Source organism: Crassostrea angulata, chromosome 5 (assembly GCF_025612915.1).
Source record: "Crassostrea angulata isolate pt1a10 chromosome 5, ASM2561291v2, whole genome shotgun sequence".
In the NCBI taxonomy this organism is placed as follows: domain Eukaryota; kingdom Metazoa; phylum Mollusca; class Bivalvia; order Ostreida; family Ostreidae; genus Magallana; species Magallana angulata.
Genome location: NC_069115.1, coordinates 25,585,934 through 25,604,272, shown reverse-complemented (window position 1 = coordinate 25,604,272; position 18,339 = coordinate 25,585,934). Strand labels below are relative to the sequence as shown.

At 32.7% G+C, this 18,339-nt stretch overlaps 1 protein-coding gene across 3 annotated transcripts in view; it reads right to left on the bottom strand.

The window, feature by feature from the left end:
* The window catches only part of LOC128182889 (telomere length regulation protein TEL2 homolog), an 85,400-nt gene that overhangs the window by 24,742 nt on the left and 42,319 nt on the right, over nt 1–18,339 (bottom strand). For 2 of the 3 annotated variants that reach the window (XR_008243482.1, XM_052851658.1), the window contains exons 13-16: nt 16,864–16,980; nt 9,258–9,329; nt 8,726–8,985; nt 4,270–4,369 (exon numbers count right to left, since the gene is read on the bottom strand). Coding sequence is in view for 2 of the 3 variants with exons in the window: in XM_052851658.1 (XP_052707618.1) it covers nt 4,270–4,369; nt 8,726–8,985; nt 9,258–9,329; nt 16,864–16,980 (549 nt within the window). In the remaining variant the exon portion in view is untranslated. The remainder of the gene's footprint in view (nt 1–4,269; nt 4,370–8,725; nt 8,986–9,257; nt 9,330–16,863; nt 16,981–18,339) is intronic. The other variant, XM_052851660.1, reaches the window with a different exon arrangement.

Below are 18,339 nucleotides of genomic sequence, written 5' to 3'. Positions count from 1 at the left end.
GACATAAATAACAGAGATTGTCAACTCCGCCATTAGCGTGTAAATGTTACGGGACCAACCTTACTTTGAGAACTACAAGTGCAACATCAATCTTGTATAAGTCATTAAATTTGAACCTGATAGTGAACATGAACATAAATTATGCGCGTACGGTTTGCCATGGAATTCACTTCATTTTTATATTAAAGCAGTATAATAAAATAAATAGTGCCTGTTTGTGAGAATAACTGTTGACAACCCTCGAAAACCATTGTCAACCTCCGCTTCGCGTCGGTTGACAATGGTTCCTCGGGGTGTCAATTTCAACTGTTACCCTCCCAAACAGGCACTATTTATATAATGTATAAGTCTTCCAAAATGTATAGTCTATTATAGATTTTGCTTACAATGCATTGTTGAAATTTAAATTCAGTTTAATCAACTAAAGAGCCAACGAACGAGAAGGCAAATTCAGACTTTTTTAAAAATTTTCTTTGTACAAAATTCCTTTAGAGACGAACAGCAGCCATAGCAAGTAGACTGGAAGCCAATGAAACACCTATTTAATTTGTAAAACATCTGTGTATAACCTGTCCCGATTTTAAACTCGGCTTGCGCATGAAGTTTGGTAGTATTAAGGTGAAAGATTGCCAAAATAAAATTCACAACTTTTCAAAAATGGCACATTGCGTTTGGGAAATTTAATTTTGATTCCACCATCAACCTCTTCTATTGATTAATGAGCTCGTACACAAACTTTATTGTCATCGGCGCTGTGCATTCAGTTACGTAACTCGTTCCACATTTGAACACGAGGAAGAATATTTTGATATATGAAACTATTTGTTTAATTTCTAAATAGAATTTTGTTTATACACAGAGGACTTAAACAGATTTAATGCGTGTTTCTATAATACATATTTATTGAAATGCATGAACATTTTCTGCCTTCCGGTTCGAGACTTCGGCTGACAGTAAACCAATAGACGGGGTCACGTGACCCCGTCTAAAAATGAATATCAAGATTTTACCCCTATTTTGCATATACTTAATCTTTGACATATTTACCTTTATGGAATACCATTTTTACCGAAAATAAGATCATATGCAATATAAAAAGCATATCATCCTTTTAGCAAGACATTTCTATTGATCAACCAAAATTTCAGCGTCAATCGTAGAATTATAAGCAAGATACATAACTTGATTTGAGTCATGTTTTTGTTCACATGAGTTTATTACATTCAACTACAGATTTTTTAAACTTGGTATTTCCTATTCAGCATAGATGCATTTAAAATATAAACGAACTTAAGCATGACCTCAGCTTTGTGTACAAACATATGGTAGCATTAGGCGCAAAGCTCTGTATCTTGCTTATAACTCGAAGCTTGACTCTTACTAAAATTATAGAAATTTGTAAACAATTAAAACAAGAGAAAACTGCACTAAAGCAAAGAAAAAGCTCAATCTTTTTTTCATCATATATATACTTTAGTTATGTATTTCTAGCAGCGAGACTTATCTCCGTTTAGATTAAAATTGCTGAGCATCTTAATAAAACATGTTGTATTAATCAACCATTATGTAGAGATCGTACCGAATTACATGCACCAACATAATGGATAGTATTTTAAAATATGTTGTTAGTGCATCAGATTTTGCGCTATTAATCAATCAGCTGTCTGATTTACCGGTCTACATGTAAAATAAAGACGATGGTTCCTCTCAAGTTAAAACAAGAGATGTTTGTGAAACACTTATGCCCACCCCCTCCTTTGGAAACATCTACAAAGAAAATGAACATAAAGTGCAAATTTTTGGACTTTTTCTAAGTCCAAGGGGGATAACTCTGTCGAAAGTTGCTCTATCATACCCATAATCAAAGTTGACCTAGATATTATCACGATAAACCTGTAAACAAAATTTCATATCAATATGTGCACCCTCTGTGAAGAAAATGAGCAGAAACTGCAAATAACCTGAATTTTTCTACGTCAAAGAGCCATAACTCTGTCGAAAATTGCTCGATAGTACCCAATAACGAACTTCACGTAGATATTATCATGATAAACCTGTATACTAAATTTCATATCAATAAGTGCACCCTCTGCGAAGAAAATAAACGGAAAATATTGTTGGACCTTCTTCGAAGGGGGGCATAAAAATGCTAAACAAAAATCAAAACAAGCTAAAAACGACCGTCACAAATGAAAATGTCAACGCACTGAAATATTAAACCTCAATTTACTTCACATAAACGGCACAAATATATTTTGGATGTTTCAAATATTCCCTTCGCACATAAACTGTTGCACAACAACCAAATTAAATTCATCTCCGTTCAACTTCAAGATGGCTTCTTCTAACTTAGACTGGTCCTCTAAACCGGTTTTCGATATATAAAATATCGAGCCTGAAGTTAAACTGATTGACCCCCATTCTCTCTGTCTTATTATTATTTTCGTAAATTACTCAAATTTGAAACAGAATTAGCCCTTAATTTTTGCAATTTATATTTTCCTTCCCATAAGGATGATTTATGCTAAATTACGGTGAATTTGACTCAGTAGTTCTTGAGAAGAAGATTTTTAAATATGCAGCCCCTTTTTCTTCAGTTTCGATGTTTTTTTCCGCTTTGAATAAAGATCGGTCTTTTATTTCTGCAATTTAAATTCGCCTTCTTATGAGGATGCTTTGGTTGAAATTTATTTGCCAAGCGGTTTTAGAGAAGAAGTTCAAAATGTAAAAAGTTTACAGACGGACGACGGAAAAAATGTGATCAGAATAGCTCGCTTGAGCTTTTACCTCAGGTGAATATGAAAGCGCTTATATTGTACTCGGACTTCGTGTTTATTCATTTTAGTAATATATATATACACACACACACACACATATATATATATATATATATATATATATATATATATATATATATATATATATATATATGAAAAACAAGAACTGAGATATTTTTAATCTATAGGTAAAAAACTGCAAATTAACATTTACTCTCATTTAACAATTGCTGTACATTCATTTTCAACAAGAAATCATTTAATTATCTACCTACTAAAACTTCGGCAAAGTATAATTATCAATTTGCCCTGCAAGAGAGCTGTACCGCAGTTATTGCGAAAGAGTCTATGATGAAATTAAAGAAAATTGGAAAATTTTAAAATCGAACCAATCCCAATTGTAAATAAACTGATCCAGGGTGAAATCATATCAAGTTAGAATGTATCACAATTTTTGTTAAAAAATTCAGGTTGTTAAGCTGTAAAATGGTTGGTAATTTACTGACTTTATGAATTAATATCAATTACTCAGAATAAACTGCAGTATTTTTGTAAAATTTCAATTTTGAATTATTCTGAACAGGATCAGGGTTTTTTTTCAATCGGGATCGGTTTAAATTTGATAAACAGCAATTTTCTAAAAAAATTCACATTTTGTTTCAATTTATTTGTAAAATATTATTGTTTAGAGAGTACTTTATGTCACCATATCTTATTCTTCAGAATTATCCATATATCAAAAAGATATAAAATAATTACAATTTCTATTTTTAGAAATAATTTTTTAATTAAAAAATTGAATACTTGACCAAAAGATATTATTATTCATAATTATATTGCACATTAATCAACACAACGTTTTAAGCTCTAAAATACCCTGTTTGTACTCGAAACAGTTTTCACCTGTTCTGACATTGAAAAAATACAAAAAAGTCATATAAAATAACTGAAAGTAGATATTGATTGTTTTTGTGGAATCATATTTCAAAAGAAGATTTCTATCGATCCATTAAATAAATTTTAGATGTGTCGAGGAACATTAATATTAAAGTTCATTAAAATATATACCATCATAAAGCATACTATATATAACAGATCATTTTGTATGTTGATAGTACATATATCACCATTAATGTGAGTGTTTGACTTATCCTTAATGTTTATGAACTTTACCAACCCAACATATTCCATCTTGATGACTTATTTCAAAGGCACTTACATTAAAATGCCAAACACGTAGTTTTGGGGAATGTGTGGAGCTCGATATTTTGAGAAAAAATGCTGTTTAGGGTGCCCCTTTTTAAAAGTTACCTGATGATATGGGAAACAAAAAAAATTCCTCTAAATACTTCATTCAGAAAATGATAAAACTTTTTTTTATATCCCTATAGTTTTATATAGTGAAAACAATACCAAAGTGATCCCTTAATTATTTATGTAAACTTCATTGTAGAAATATGTGCCTCTGATATTCTGTTAGCAATTCTCATACCTGAGTGTTGATGGCTGCATATATAATGACACCTAAGGTGTACACAAGTCTGGCCAGAATAAGACTGTCTTCTCCCATCATATCAAAAGTATTTTCCTTTCTAAAAAAAATCATATAATATTATTATAAAATGCAGATTGACCTATTCTTTACTCAGTAGAAAAGTTTTTGTTTGAATTGAGTTTGGATTTCATGAATGCGGTTAAGTAAAAGCATTCAAACTTCAACCAAACAATTTAATTGCCATTGACCCTTTTGTGATCGTCATTTTTTTTATTTGTCTAGTTGTATTTCTAGCAAGTACCCTGTAAAATTTGACTTTTTGGTAGATTTTTAAAAACAGTAATGAATAAAGGACAAATTTTTAAACTTGCCAAAATTATTTTAATCAAAAACTGATAATTAAGGAATGAATTTTTAAATAAAAATATGTTACGTTTTGATTGACGTATCAAAGGATAAATTGCCCAGTAAACCTCTTCAAAGTTTTCTGGTCAATATTTTCCTTTGATACATTGATCTGCCGAAAATAGTTGATATATCGACGAAGAATAGTACGTAAGTGCGACTTTTGTAAATGTTGCGGTAGCTAGATAGCCAGTGAGGTACTTAATTGGTATATCTGCCACTTGGAATACACTTAAAGGGTACGTTGATGCACTACCCATAGCTTTGCTTCTCAATGATTTATTCTGATGACCAATCATGTACATACATACTGAAAGTAGATAACTATCATTTTAAACTCAGCAATGTTACCATGAACGTGTATAGGACCATACGGATATTATAATTATTCCTTGAACAGCCAGCCTCGCATAAATGTTGATCGTAGCCTCAAGCAGACGAACTCGAGAGAAGACAATTTTTTATTTCATGAATTAATTAAAACGTATTCAATTTGTTTATTATTCAAGTTTAAAATTTTAATTTGTTATGTTATAAAGTTGTAATTTGTTTGTTTAATCAATGGACAATGTGGTATAATACATGTAGATCCTGTAAAAAAAATTGTTCTCCCTGGAGTCCCTTTTCTAACAGGATGATTTTAAAGTCATATAAAAATTTAGTATTGCAGTTCTCAAAAATATCCTAATCAATTGTTTATATACAGGATATAAGCCTACATCAAACTCTGAACCCCTTGTGAAGCCCAAAAATTGGGGCCAAAGTTTAAACAATTTTAAATAATAAGCAATATTTCAAAATACTTACATATAAGTAAAAGCATATATAATAACATTTCAGTTTTTGTGAATTATTAAAAATGTATTCCATTCTACAACTGGATCCCCGATGTGGTCCCAACCTACTGCTAAATATTTTGATTTCACCATAGTTACAGCTTTTCTAGGCAAATGTTTTTTTTTTAGAAAAAGTTTCAAAGATATTTCTCTATATATTCCTCTGCCCCCCCCCCCCCCCCCCCGGGTTGTGACCCAATCCTACCCGCGGGTATCATGATTTGAAAATCATTCTTGATAAGAAGATTTTTGAAAATTTCGCGAAAATTTTCAATAATTCCTAATTACCCCCCCCCCCCCCTTGTTAATTGGTGTGGTCCTTAATTTTCACGACTTTCAATCCCCTTAGCCTAAGGATGCTTAGTGCCAAGTTTGACTGAACTTTTCCCAGTTGTTTTTGAGAAGATGTTGAAAATGTGAAAAAGACAGACAGACAGACGACAGACAAAATGTGATCAGAAAAGTTCACTTGAGCTTTCAGCTCAGGTGAGCTAAAAATGTAAAATTATTAACAAAAAATGCATAACCAATGGCAATAAGTTACCAGTGACTCAAGTGACCTAAAACAAAAAATGTTCACAACATGGATGCCCCCCCCCCCCCAACCATAAAACGTCCTAATCCCTGTTCCAAGGAAAGTGAATTTCACAATATAAATCAAGAGACCCAAGGGCAACATCACTCGCCTGAGCAGTAAAAGTCATATTGATATCAAATTTATGAAGTCAATACAAAAAAACCTCGACAATACAGTAGAAATAGAAAAAGTAAAAAGATTTGCAATTTTTTATCCAGATATTCTCATGTTAAACATTGAGCCTTTTGATGAATTCAGTCATATTACATAAAACTGAGTATTGCAGTTCTGAAGATCTTACACAATTGTTCATATATCTATAAAGCTACATTAAATATTAAGCCCCTAATAAGGCCAATAAATTATCCAAGTTTTCATGAATTTTGATAAACTTTAATGACTACACATTCTGTGTATCATCAGTTACAGTTTTTCTAGGTGTTGGTTTTTTAAAAGAGATTTTATAAAGAATTTTCTCTATATATTCATATGTAAGAATTTGACCCGACCCCCTCAAACATCATGATTTGAAAAAACCTGATCCTATGTGGTTTCACACAAATTACAGCTTTATTGGTCATTTGCGTTTTGAGGAAAAAAGTTTTTAAAATTTCACTTCGTATATTTTTATTTAAAACAATTTTCCCCTTAAAAAGTGTGGCCCACGACATACCAAGGGGTCATTACTTGAACAAATTCGAGTCTACACGACCTGCGAATGCTTCCACACAAGTTACACCTTGTCAGACCAATTGACTTTGAAGAGAAGATTTTATAAGATTATTCTCTATATATTCATAAAGAAAAAAATTATCATACCAATAGTGGCCCAACTCTACCCATCGGGGTCATGAATTGAACAAACTTGAATCTACACTATCCACGCCAGTTTCAGCTTTTTGAAAGGAGAGGAAGATTTTCAAAAAATAACAGATTTTCAATCAATCTTAATCATCTCCCTTGAAAGCAATACTAATATTAATAGCAATACTAGGCCTGCCAGGGGCCTGAACCATGAACCTGGGGCCATCAATTTGGTAGATGTCCTCATGAACAACATGAACACCTATCTAGTTTTTTCCCACATGTGGGAGCAGAGAAAAATATTTTGTTGAAAATTTGGCCTTCTTTTGCATATGTGGCCCACCAATAAGATTTTTCTTATCCTAGAGATACTTCTAAAACCCTTGTCACACCGGAGCAGCGTCCTCACGGCGATCCCGCTGCGTTCTTAAATAAACGCAAAGGTAAGCACAGTAGAGTCTCATACAGAGCCGTAACAACGCAAGGGCATCTTCGTCCGTCGCGGTGGGATCGCCTTGAACATTTTAGAACGCCATGCGACGGCGCGCACTTTGAACATAAAGTACGCGCCGTGGCTCTGCGTTCTGATGTGACAGCGCCGTAAAATTTCCAACAGCGCCACGAGAGCTCCGTCGGCGCGCTCAAGGAACGCAGCTAATCGCAGTGTAGACGCAGTGATAAGTCAATTGCGCTTGCACGGAGACCTCACGGAGTTCTTTGGGATCTCACTGCGTCTCTATTGCGCTCTAACTGTGCATAAACAGTTTTCGAACAAGTTGTTTTTCATTTGTCTGCGTTCACACTGCGACCCCAAAGAGCTGTTGCTGCGTTCATCGCGCTCTCGTGTCGTTTCTTCTGCGTTCATACCGCGCTCCCACGGCGTTTCTAGTGTGTTGTCATGAAAACTCGAACAATAGCTGTTGTACAATAGCAAGCGATGTAATAATTATCAAACTAGATGTAGATGACTTTGTAAAAGTAGCATTTGCTATTATTCCAAGACCTTTCAATGAACGTAGATGGAATTCATGCCATTTGGTTCTGATGTTTTCACATCTTTTCTATATTTTCTAACAATTAATATAAACGGATCTTTTTTGTAGACCTGACAACTTAAGAGTTTTCACAAATTGTTTAGAAGTAGTTATGTTTCAATTACAATGTACCTTTTCATAAAAACAAAACACTTTTTTTATCATTTATTTACTTGTTGTAAATTCTTGTTTTTTCCCATACAATTACACAAATTAAAATTAACCTACCACGAAGTAAAGAACGTCTTGTACACGCACAGAGCACGCCGTGGACGAGCCGGCGCGGTAAAAACTCCTAGCACGCCATGAGCGCTCGGTGGAGACTAAGCGAGAGCGCAGTTAATCGCCAAGTAGAACTCCGTGGAAACGCAGTTACACGCAGTGGGAGCTCCGTAAAAACGCCTCGGTCGCCGTCAGGACGCCGTGACATCTCCAATTGTAAAACTCTCGAATAAAACTGTACATTTTTTCTTAATTTTTTCTTGCGATCCTACGGCGATTCCATGAATTTTACAACGCCGTGGGGACGCAGCTTGGTGTGACGGCCTTTACTAAACAATGAAAACAATTGGCATTGTAGTTTTCAAAAACGGACAAAACAAGATGTCGGATGACGACTTAGTGACTCAAGTGACCTCAACATTTTTTACCACTTGCTTTTTCAATCTTAGAAGTCTGTAACGTAAAAATATAATTACATGAATTGTGTAAAATTTTAATGTTTACTAGTAATCTGTCCTTAATAAGATTTTAAAAAAGATTTGCAATTACATAAAAAAATACTCGTTTGTACACACCTGTCAAAGTTGGCCATAAGGGGATAGAAAAAGCATCCAGCCACCAATCCAAACCTGTTTTTGGTAGCCACTACTTCTTTTGTAGCTCCTTTTGGAAATCTCCTGGTTTTGCTTTCGACTCTTTGCTTTACAATCTCCCTCCAGCCATCACTTGAATGTCCAGAGTCAGTAGGTGCTAACTTATATGACAGTCTCTCCTGTTCCATTGACTGTTTAGAATCTACTGGTTGCGAGAGCTCTTGGGCAGCTGCTCCAAGGACCTGATATAGGATATTACAACATTGAACATTTTAAGCAAATACTAAGCCTTTCAAGAAAGCTACAACAATTTTTTAAATAAGCACATGAAGCCTTATATAACAATCTAAAACCATTGTCAACCTCCGCTTCGCGTCGCTTGACAATGGTTTTCTCGGGGTGTCAATTTCAACTGTTACCCTCCCAAACAGGCACTATCTATATAGTATGATACTGTACTAATTATGCATTTGGAAAATGTTAATGTTGCTTTAAAGTTCTGATCTTGTGTTACCTCCAGTATATCGAGTCTCTGACTGAGGTTGTAGTTCCTTTCATAAAACTGTGATGTCAGGTATCTGGACACCTAGAAATGGTATCACATATATGTATCGTATATCGTAAAAGTTTCTACAATATTTTCAAATGCAAAACATGTATAGATCTGATATTTTAAGATGTTCTTTGAACAAACGTCAGATTTGCCACTTGTTAGTGCACAAGGCTAGCTGTCAAGTTGTGCAATTAGATGAACCTTCAAGTTTTAACCTGTTTGATGTTCATTTTTTAAACCTGTATATGTATATGCAAGAATGTTTGAATTGTTTAAAAGGGCATGGTCACGATTTTGGTCAAAAATAATTTTCCCGATATTAATGTTTAAATGCTTCAATAAGGCATTTTAAATAGGCAACCAAATTTTAAGTTGTTATGGGGCAATGGTGAAGGGCTGGGAGAATTAGGGTGGTTGTCCAAATGTCTGCAAACAATTTTGCAGTAAAAACTTAACAATTTTTTTATAAAAATGTTAAGAAATATTATATTAAAGAGCTGTTAAAATATACACAATAGAGCATCTCTACATTAATAAATGATATCTTAGAAGGTAAAGATTATGGAAATTCAAAAATCAGTCAAATAGTACTTAAATGTCATTTTTTATATAAAAGTCTGCTTAACTTTTAAACAGCTAAACATGAATGCTCAGTGTGTGAAAAAACTAGAAAAAAAGATACGATCTCGTTACGAGTAACGAGAAGGTCTTCTGTCAGATTATTTTTATCTATATGGTGCAATACAGATGAAAATAGAGATCCCCCGACTCTCAGATTATCTATAGGATCAACAACAGCTTTCACAGTGTTTACATTTTTTTAAATTACGGCATATAAAAGATTTTACTTCCTTAAATATTCCTAATTACTTATTAACTGATTTTGGCAATAAGTTTTCAGATGATTATTGTTACAATCAACAACTTTGCTTCAATAATGCATTATAAAATCTTATTTGTAACAGACGTTACCAGTTTTTTGGCCCCTGAATAAAGGACCAGGTCATCCCTTTTTTCTTGATATTATACAAAGGTCTCAAGAATACTAACATTTTACATTTTTTGTTCTTTTTTAAGATCCAAGTAATTGAATATTTTGGGGATCGAAAGACATCGATGTTTCAATTGATGTATTTGATTAGATTTTCTCTTCTACAATGCTTAACAGAGATGTTTCCTTCTCTAGTTATTTTAAATAGCGTCAAAGTATGAGCGACTTTGCCCCCCTTTAAATTTCATACTCATATCTCTGATAGTTCATGAGTTTGACCCTGCTCGAAATTGGCTGTAAAAAACTATAAAACCAGCAAGAAATTGGTACCGGAAGATCTAGAATTATAACCACTGGCAATTTTCTATGAAAATAATTGGTTAAAATTGGTCGAATAGTTTTTAAGAAATTGCAAAGACAAAATTTGTGGTAACACCATTATAAAGGAAACGGTACGAAAACAATAAGGTTTTTCGTTCGAAGGGAAAACCTAATTATAAGAAACAGTACAAAAACAATAAGGTCTTCCTTTGAAAACGGAAGACCTTAATAAAACAACATCTTCACTTAATGTTTTAGATTACAAATTAATAAATCAGATATTTCTACAAGGCAGTAAAGTGACTCAGAGAAAAACTAATAAATTCTATGTTAAAAGTCTATGCGTAAATATAAGAATTATGTAGCCAAGCATAGACATCTTATTTTCTTTACTTTCTACAGTTAGCTACTCTTCGATGTGTAGAGAAGCAAAACCTGTCACCTCGGGGCAAATATTCTGGTATGTCGCCCTCGAAGCCATGTAATATATGTATAATATATATATATATATATATATATATATATATATATATATATATATATATATATATATATACATGAAATAGTATGTACAGATAAACTGTTCATAGCTACTTTACTTAGTGGACAATGAGATTATTTCGAAGTTTAACTGACCTCATTGCTAAGTCGGAATTATCAATATCTCTCATTTTTTAATTATTAATTTGTAAAAGAGAAATTTCTGACAATAAATAATGGTGTGTTACTTTTGCTCTCTTAGAGCACGCCTAAACGCTAACTAGAAATTTAAAAATATTAGAACCTTTCTTGATACTTGTACATCAAAGATATGTGTAAATAATTGTTATTGATCTATATTATTTACTGTGTGTGTGTACGGTGACAAAATCAAGGACGATAATAGGAAAGAGCAAATTAAAGTTCACACTTTTCTAAAAATATTATTTTAGCTTTAAAATTTGAATATTTTGCTTTCTTAAACAGAGCTCTTTTTTTTGGGGGGGGGGGGGGGGGGGATAAATATAGTCGACCATGGCCATGACCATACAGCCCTCTTAATACTCAATTAATTACAAATAAACATCTTTATTTATAAAACGACGTTTTCATTGAAGTTCGGCGCCAAAGGTTTTTGATAGACTAAGTTAATAGCGGGCGCCTGTAAAGTGCGAAACGAAATCGAAACGAAACATATCGAAACGAAACGAAACAAAACCAAAATTCGAAACGAAACGAAACGGAATTTAAACAGAACTAATATCAATTTTGACTACATAAAAGTGAAAATAAATATTCATTGAAATAAATTTTTTAACCATAAAAATTAATATAACTACCAGTATGTTTCAGATTGCCGCTGTAAATTTTAAAGCCGATTATCCGAAATTTGCATAAATTATATAATTATATACATAACATATGTACATTCCTATACCTTTTAATGTTTCTAATTTGTTTCATTAAATGATATTCAGACGTTTAAAGAGAGAGAGAGAGAAAGAGAGAGAGGGAGAGAGATGCCTTAAAACTTCTCAGCGACATCACATAGCAAAGTATATATATACGCAAGTTTGGGAGAAAGAGAGAAAGAAAGAAAGAGAGAGAGATAGAGATATGATGACGATGATACTGAAGGAGACATTATAACAACAATTTGATTTGAAATATATTAAAATTAAACGATCGAATACAATGTGATTTAGAGCATACTGGTTGGTCATCAGTTTCTAATATATAGTAACAATTGTTTTAATATGTATAGCATGAATTTGGACGTCGTAATTTGATAATTTGACAAAATTAACTTGCATTATAAAGAGGTTTTTTACCTGTGTATTACCTTAAATCAAACATAATCCCCTCTTTCTCTCCCTTTCACACACACGCGCATTGTATTTGATTCATTTTTACAATATTTCATATCAGTATAAAAACATAGGTAATCATAGATTACTAAGCTCACCGAGGCGAAGCATCACCCTTATGAGACATCACCTTCATAAGACCACCTTTATCATTTTATATGAAATCATACTTTATAATCTTGAATATTCATGGATTCTGTTTTGACAAAATATCATATATCATCTGATAAAATTTTTTATGATAATCATATTCATGTTCATATGTTAATCAATACAATGATATAAAATTAAATATTGCTTCATGTCATATTTATAATATATATCATACAATACAATAAAATACCGTAATAAACAATAATGAGATATGATATTGTAGCGTATGATATGACATTGTATTGTGTTATACCTTATTGTATTTGATCACATAATACAATATCATAAAATATAATACAATATAGTATTATATTACAATATCATATTACATCATCATACCATTGAAACATGATATTATATTGTATAATATAGTATGATATTGTTTTGAATGACACTGAAACATAATTGATACATTATATGATATTATATCATATAATACAATATAATCTGATTCTAACATTGTATCTTATCAAATGATACAATATTATGTGATAAAGAAAATATTATAAAATACATTATTATATTATTATACATATTGTATCATATGACACAATAATATATTTAACAATATCATATAATACAATTCCATGTGATATGATAATATATCATATAAACCATTATCATATCATACAATATCGTATGATACAATATTATATAATAATACAATATCATATAATACAATTTTATGTGATATAATTCTATATTACTGAAACCAATATCATATTATACAATATTCTCTGATACAATATTATAGAATATACAATATTGTATCATAGGATACAATATAATATTTTGCAATATCTTATGTAATTGTTTCATGTGATAAAATAATAAATTAAATATACAATATAATATTATACAATATTGTATCATGATATACAATACTATACATAACAATATCATGATACAATATCATATCATAAAATATCAAAAAAATTGATAAAATATCATATCATATCGTATTACTTTTTATAATATAACATATGATATCATATTGTATCATTTCAAACAATATTGTTTCATATCATACAATACTATATCATAGGAATCATGTTATATCATTTATCAACAAACACATCTATCTATCGAGCTGGTTTGAGTGAGGTAGGAGATTTCTTTAGCATCCTTGATAATGGAGATCAGGCTCTGCATCTGACGCAACCTCTGCGTTTAATTTTATAATAAAGTTAAATCAACTATGCAAGCTATCATCTATAAAACATGTTACCTGTTCCAAAAAACTAAACCTCATCCAGCATCCGAAACCGATGGCTCAGATTCAGCATTCAAGCCCGTCAGGTGCATTGGTATCATAAGACGCATCATCCATGCAAGTTTGGTGAAGTTTGGACCAGTAATAACTAAGATATCATCATCAGAGGGCACTAGCAATTAAAACATTAACTTCCTCCAGCATCTGAAACCTATGGCTCAGATTCAGCATCCATGCCTGTCAGGTGCATCTGTATCATAAGACACACCATCCATTCAAGTTTGGTGAAGTTAGGACCTGTAATAACTAAGATTTATTTTTTAGCATCCTTGATAATGGAGATCAAGCTCTGCATCTGAAGCTACCTTTGCGATTCATTCATATTACAGTTAAATCAACTATGCAAGTTTAAAATAGTACTATCATCTATTAAACATGTGACCTGTTCCAAAAAACTTAACTTTATCCAGCATCCGCAACCTATGGCTCAGACTCAGCATTCAAGCCTGTCAGGTGCATCAGTATCATAAGACACACCATCCATGGAAGTCTGGTGAAGTAAGGACAAGTAATAACTAAGATATCATCATCAGAGGGCACCTGTTTCAAAAACTTTATTTAACCAGCTCTTAAAACCTTAACCTCCTCCAGCATCTGAAACCTATTGCTCAGATACAGCATTCAAGCTTGTCAGGTGCATCAGTATCATAAGACGCACCATCCATACAAGATTGGTGAAGTTAGGACCAGTAATAACTAAGATATAATCATCAGAGGGCACCTGCAACAAAAACTTTAACCAGCTCTAAAAACCTTAACCTCTTCCAGCATCCGAAACCTATTGCTCAGATTCAGCATTCAAGCTTGTCAGGTGCATCAGTATCAAAGACGCATCATCCATACAAGTTTGGTGAAGTTAGGACCAGTAGTAACTTAGATATTGCTATCAATGGCCACCTGCAACAAAAACTTTAACCTGCTCCAAAAACCTTAACCTCCTCCAGCATCCGAAACCTACAGCTCAGATTCAGCACTCAAGCCTGTCTGGTGCATCAGTATCATAAGAAACACCATCCATGCAAGTTTAGTGAAGTACGGACCAGCAGTAACTAAGATATTGCTATCAAAGGGCACCTGCAACAAAAACTTTAACCTGGTCCAACAACCTTAACCTCCTCCAGCATCTAAAATTTAGGACCCAGATTCAACGTCCAAGTCTTTCAAGTCCATAAGTAGGTCCAGATGCATCATCCATGCAAGTTTGGTGAAGATAGGACAAGTAATAGCTTAGATACAGGACCTGCAACAAAAACTTTAAGCAGGTCCGGACGCCGACGCCACCGCCGACGCCGACGCCGAGGGTATAGCATAAGCTCTCCTTGACTTCGTCTCGGTGAGCTAAAAATCGTGTGGTTGGAATGTCTCCGTAAATACTGTAAACGTACTATATTTAGGCTGTACGATATTTGGTGGAATATAATTATTATTCAACAAGTTAGCATGGATTTGATTTAGCGCATTTCTGAATTTACCTTTTTATCTACTTATATATTTTACATTTGGCGATTTTGCGGACGCCGTTTTCCGCCAAAAACGCAAAATAGAATACACAGCCAATGGACTAAAGACAGTTTTTTAATACGTTTACAGTATTTTCTTTCTCTCTCTCTCCTCTCTCTCTCTCTCTCTCTCTCTCTCTCTCTCTCTCTCTCTCTCTCTCTCTCCAAATTTGAGTGCGTACAAAAAGATATGGATATTATAATGAAAATCAGTTTTTTTACTTTATTCTGTTTTTTGGGTCACCATGGTTTTTTTTTTTTACCAATACCGGGTAATCGGCAGGTTGTTATACATTGTACATGTATTTATGGTTAAAAAATTTACTTCAAACAATTTTTTTTTCACCTTTATGTTGTCATAATTGGTTTTTAATTTAATTCCGTTTCGTTTCGTTTCGATTTTTGATTTCGTTTCGTTTCGTTTCGATTGGTTTCGTTTCGTTTGGTTCGGTTTCGTTTCATTTCGTTTCGCACTTTACAGGCGCCCGTTAATAGCACCTTTGATGTGGTACATGTAGTAATTAAGATTAAATTTTTAATATCTTTCAATTTTCAATAGTAGAAAAAGTAATCTAACATTAGTTTCTTTTAATTATAGTGCAAATAGACATGGCCGTTTTATCGTCACGGTATGTATGAAAAGATTAAAGTAATTGCTCCATCATATGATCGCTAGATATGGTATACACACAGGAGGAGTAAATAAATGTCAATCATTTTCTAAAATCCAATCTTGGGCTTCTAGCTCAAATCAGTTGACAGGGGTATACTGCCTTGGTAAATTTAAAAGTTCTGCTATTTTTTGGTCTTAAACTCTCGGATATTCTTGTTCAAATTAATTAATTCAAAATTTTTCATTTTTTTTAAATATGTCTTTTGTAAAATTACTTTAATCATGATAAAAATGACTGAAACTGTACCTTTGGGAAAAACTGTCAGGAGTTTTAGATTTGATGTGTACCTCCAAAAGTTAAATCATACAAACCCTTGCAGCTTCAAATGTTCTCCTGTTTTTAATCATAATTATATTCTGTCCCAAGATACCCTCAATCAAATTCACCTTAATTATTCGATATTTTTAAATACCTCAGGGTTTAAAGGATATAGCTTATCAGGTTTCAATACATGGTTTAAAATGTGGCGTGACTGATGTCTACAGGGATTTTGCAAGCCCAGATGATAATGTTGAAAAATTGTGCAAGGTATACCGAATGACTTCCAAATGGAGAAAAGGTGTCAACATTCCCCATTATAAATCTCCGAAACAATCCTGTTTTCATTCCTTTGATTTATTTCAAGTGAAAAATGATAATGTATCAATAAATCTCCGAAACAATCCTGTTTTCATTCCTTTGATTTTTTCAAGTGAAAAATTATAACGCATCAATAAAGATATCTTGAAAACTTTCCCTTTGATCCATTTCAATTGCACTTCTTTCATCCAAAAGCGCTACACATCTTGGGACACACTATAAAAAAGTACCTGTTTAGGTGCTTGTACAGCAAGAGCTACCAAAGATTTAAACCTCAGGGAAACAAAATCTTTCAAGGAGTGTCTGTCAGAAAGGTGGAGAAGGATCTTGGTAAACTCCTCAGCTATCTGTTAATCAAACCAAGAAAAGAACCATGATGACAATCAAAAATGCAAACAAATTTTAAATAGAGTGATTATAGATTATACCGAAAGAAGAGATGCCACCATTAACAAAGGCTACACCTTGATTATGATATACTGATGTACATGATATGATATTTGATCATTAGCGTTTGCAAAGGGGCTAATTGCAAGTAAAAGGATCACCATGGATTTTGATATTTTCTCTAATATATTGTTTAATGTCGATTAAGATTAAGAGGCTGATTTGCAAAACCCTTGCTGAGTAAACCTTTTTTACGTCTTAACACTGGTAATTTAAATGTGTGATAGTTGCTGCAATTTCTGTGAAATAATGACTTCACTTCAATATATAAATGGGGTGAAACAAAATATCTGTAAACCAATGTTCACTAGTGATTCTACCTCTCTAATGCAAATACACAAACTAACAAAGTCGAAATTAAACAATAAAAATTGAATTTATTCAAAATATGGCATGCCTAAATACAGAGTGTATTGAAATAATCAACTATCTGCAATTAATATTTCGCAAGAAAACTTTGATGACACTTTCTTCGAAAATACAGGCTAAAAATACACCAAGTCGTAATTTGACTAATGTCGGATTGGTAAAACAAGAGGCCCGTGGGCCACATCGCTCACCTGAGCAACAATAGGTACATGTATGATAAAATCAGCTAAACATACCTCACTATACCTGTCCTCAGGATCATGAAGCATAGTCTAAATTGCAATATTTTATAAAATTATTATATGTCATAAAATTACCCTTAAACTTCGTAACTATAAACATAATATAGAGACACTTTCCAATAGCATTTCATTTTTTCGATGTTGACAATCGCAAGACAATAATACAGTGTATAAAATTTGACTTAAGTCTAAGACTGCTTCATGATCTTGGGGCCTGGACTTAAACTTTTTAAGACACTACGTCACAAGATAGCGATTTAAATGTTTTGTTAAACTGTTTATATCGTTTGATAGGGTTGTACATGTATATCGTCGTAGGTCATGGTTAAAGTATTGGGCTTCTGAACCGCAGATCATGAGTTCAAATCCGCCTGGAGCTTTTGTTCATAATTACTGAATTAAATTTCTGAAAATGTAATTTTTCATCCAAAATTGCACATTTTTTTGCCTATTTGACTTAAATATATCTTATCCATTATGATATCAATAACAATCAGGTAATTTTTCTGCTGATTTGAGAAAATATTTCAAGGTGTAGTGGCCCACCTTAACTGAGCATAATACAAACTATATAGACAATTAAGTATAGTACACGTAGATCCTGTATAGATAAAAAACCCATTTTCTTATGTTTTGAATCAAATCCCA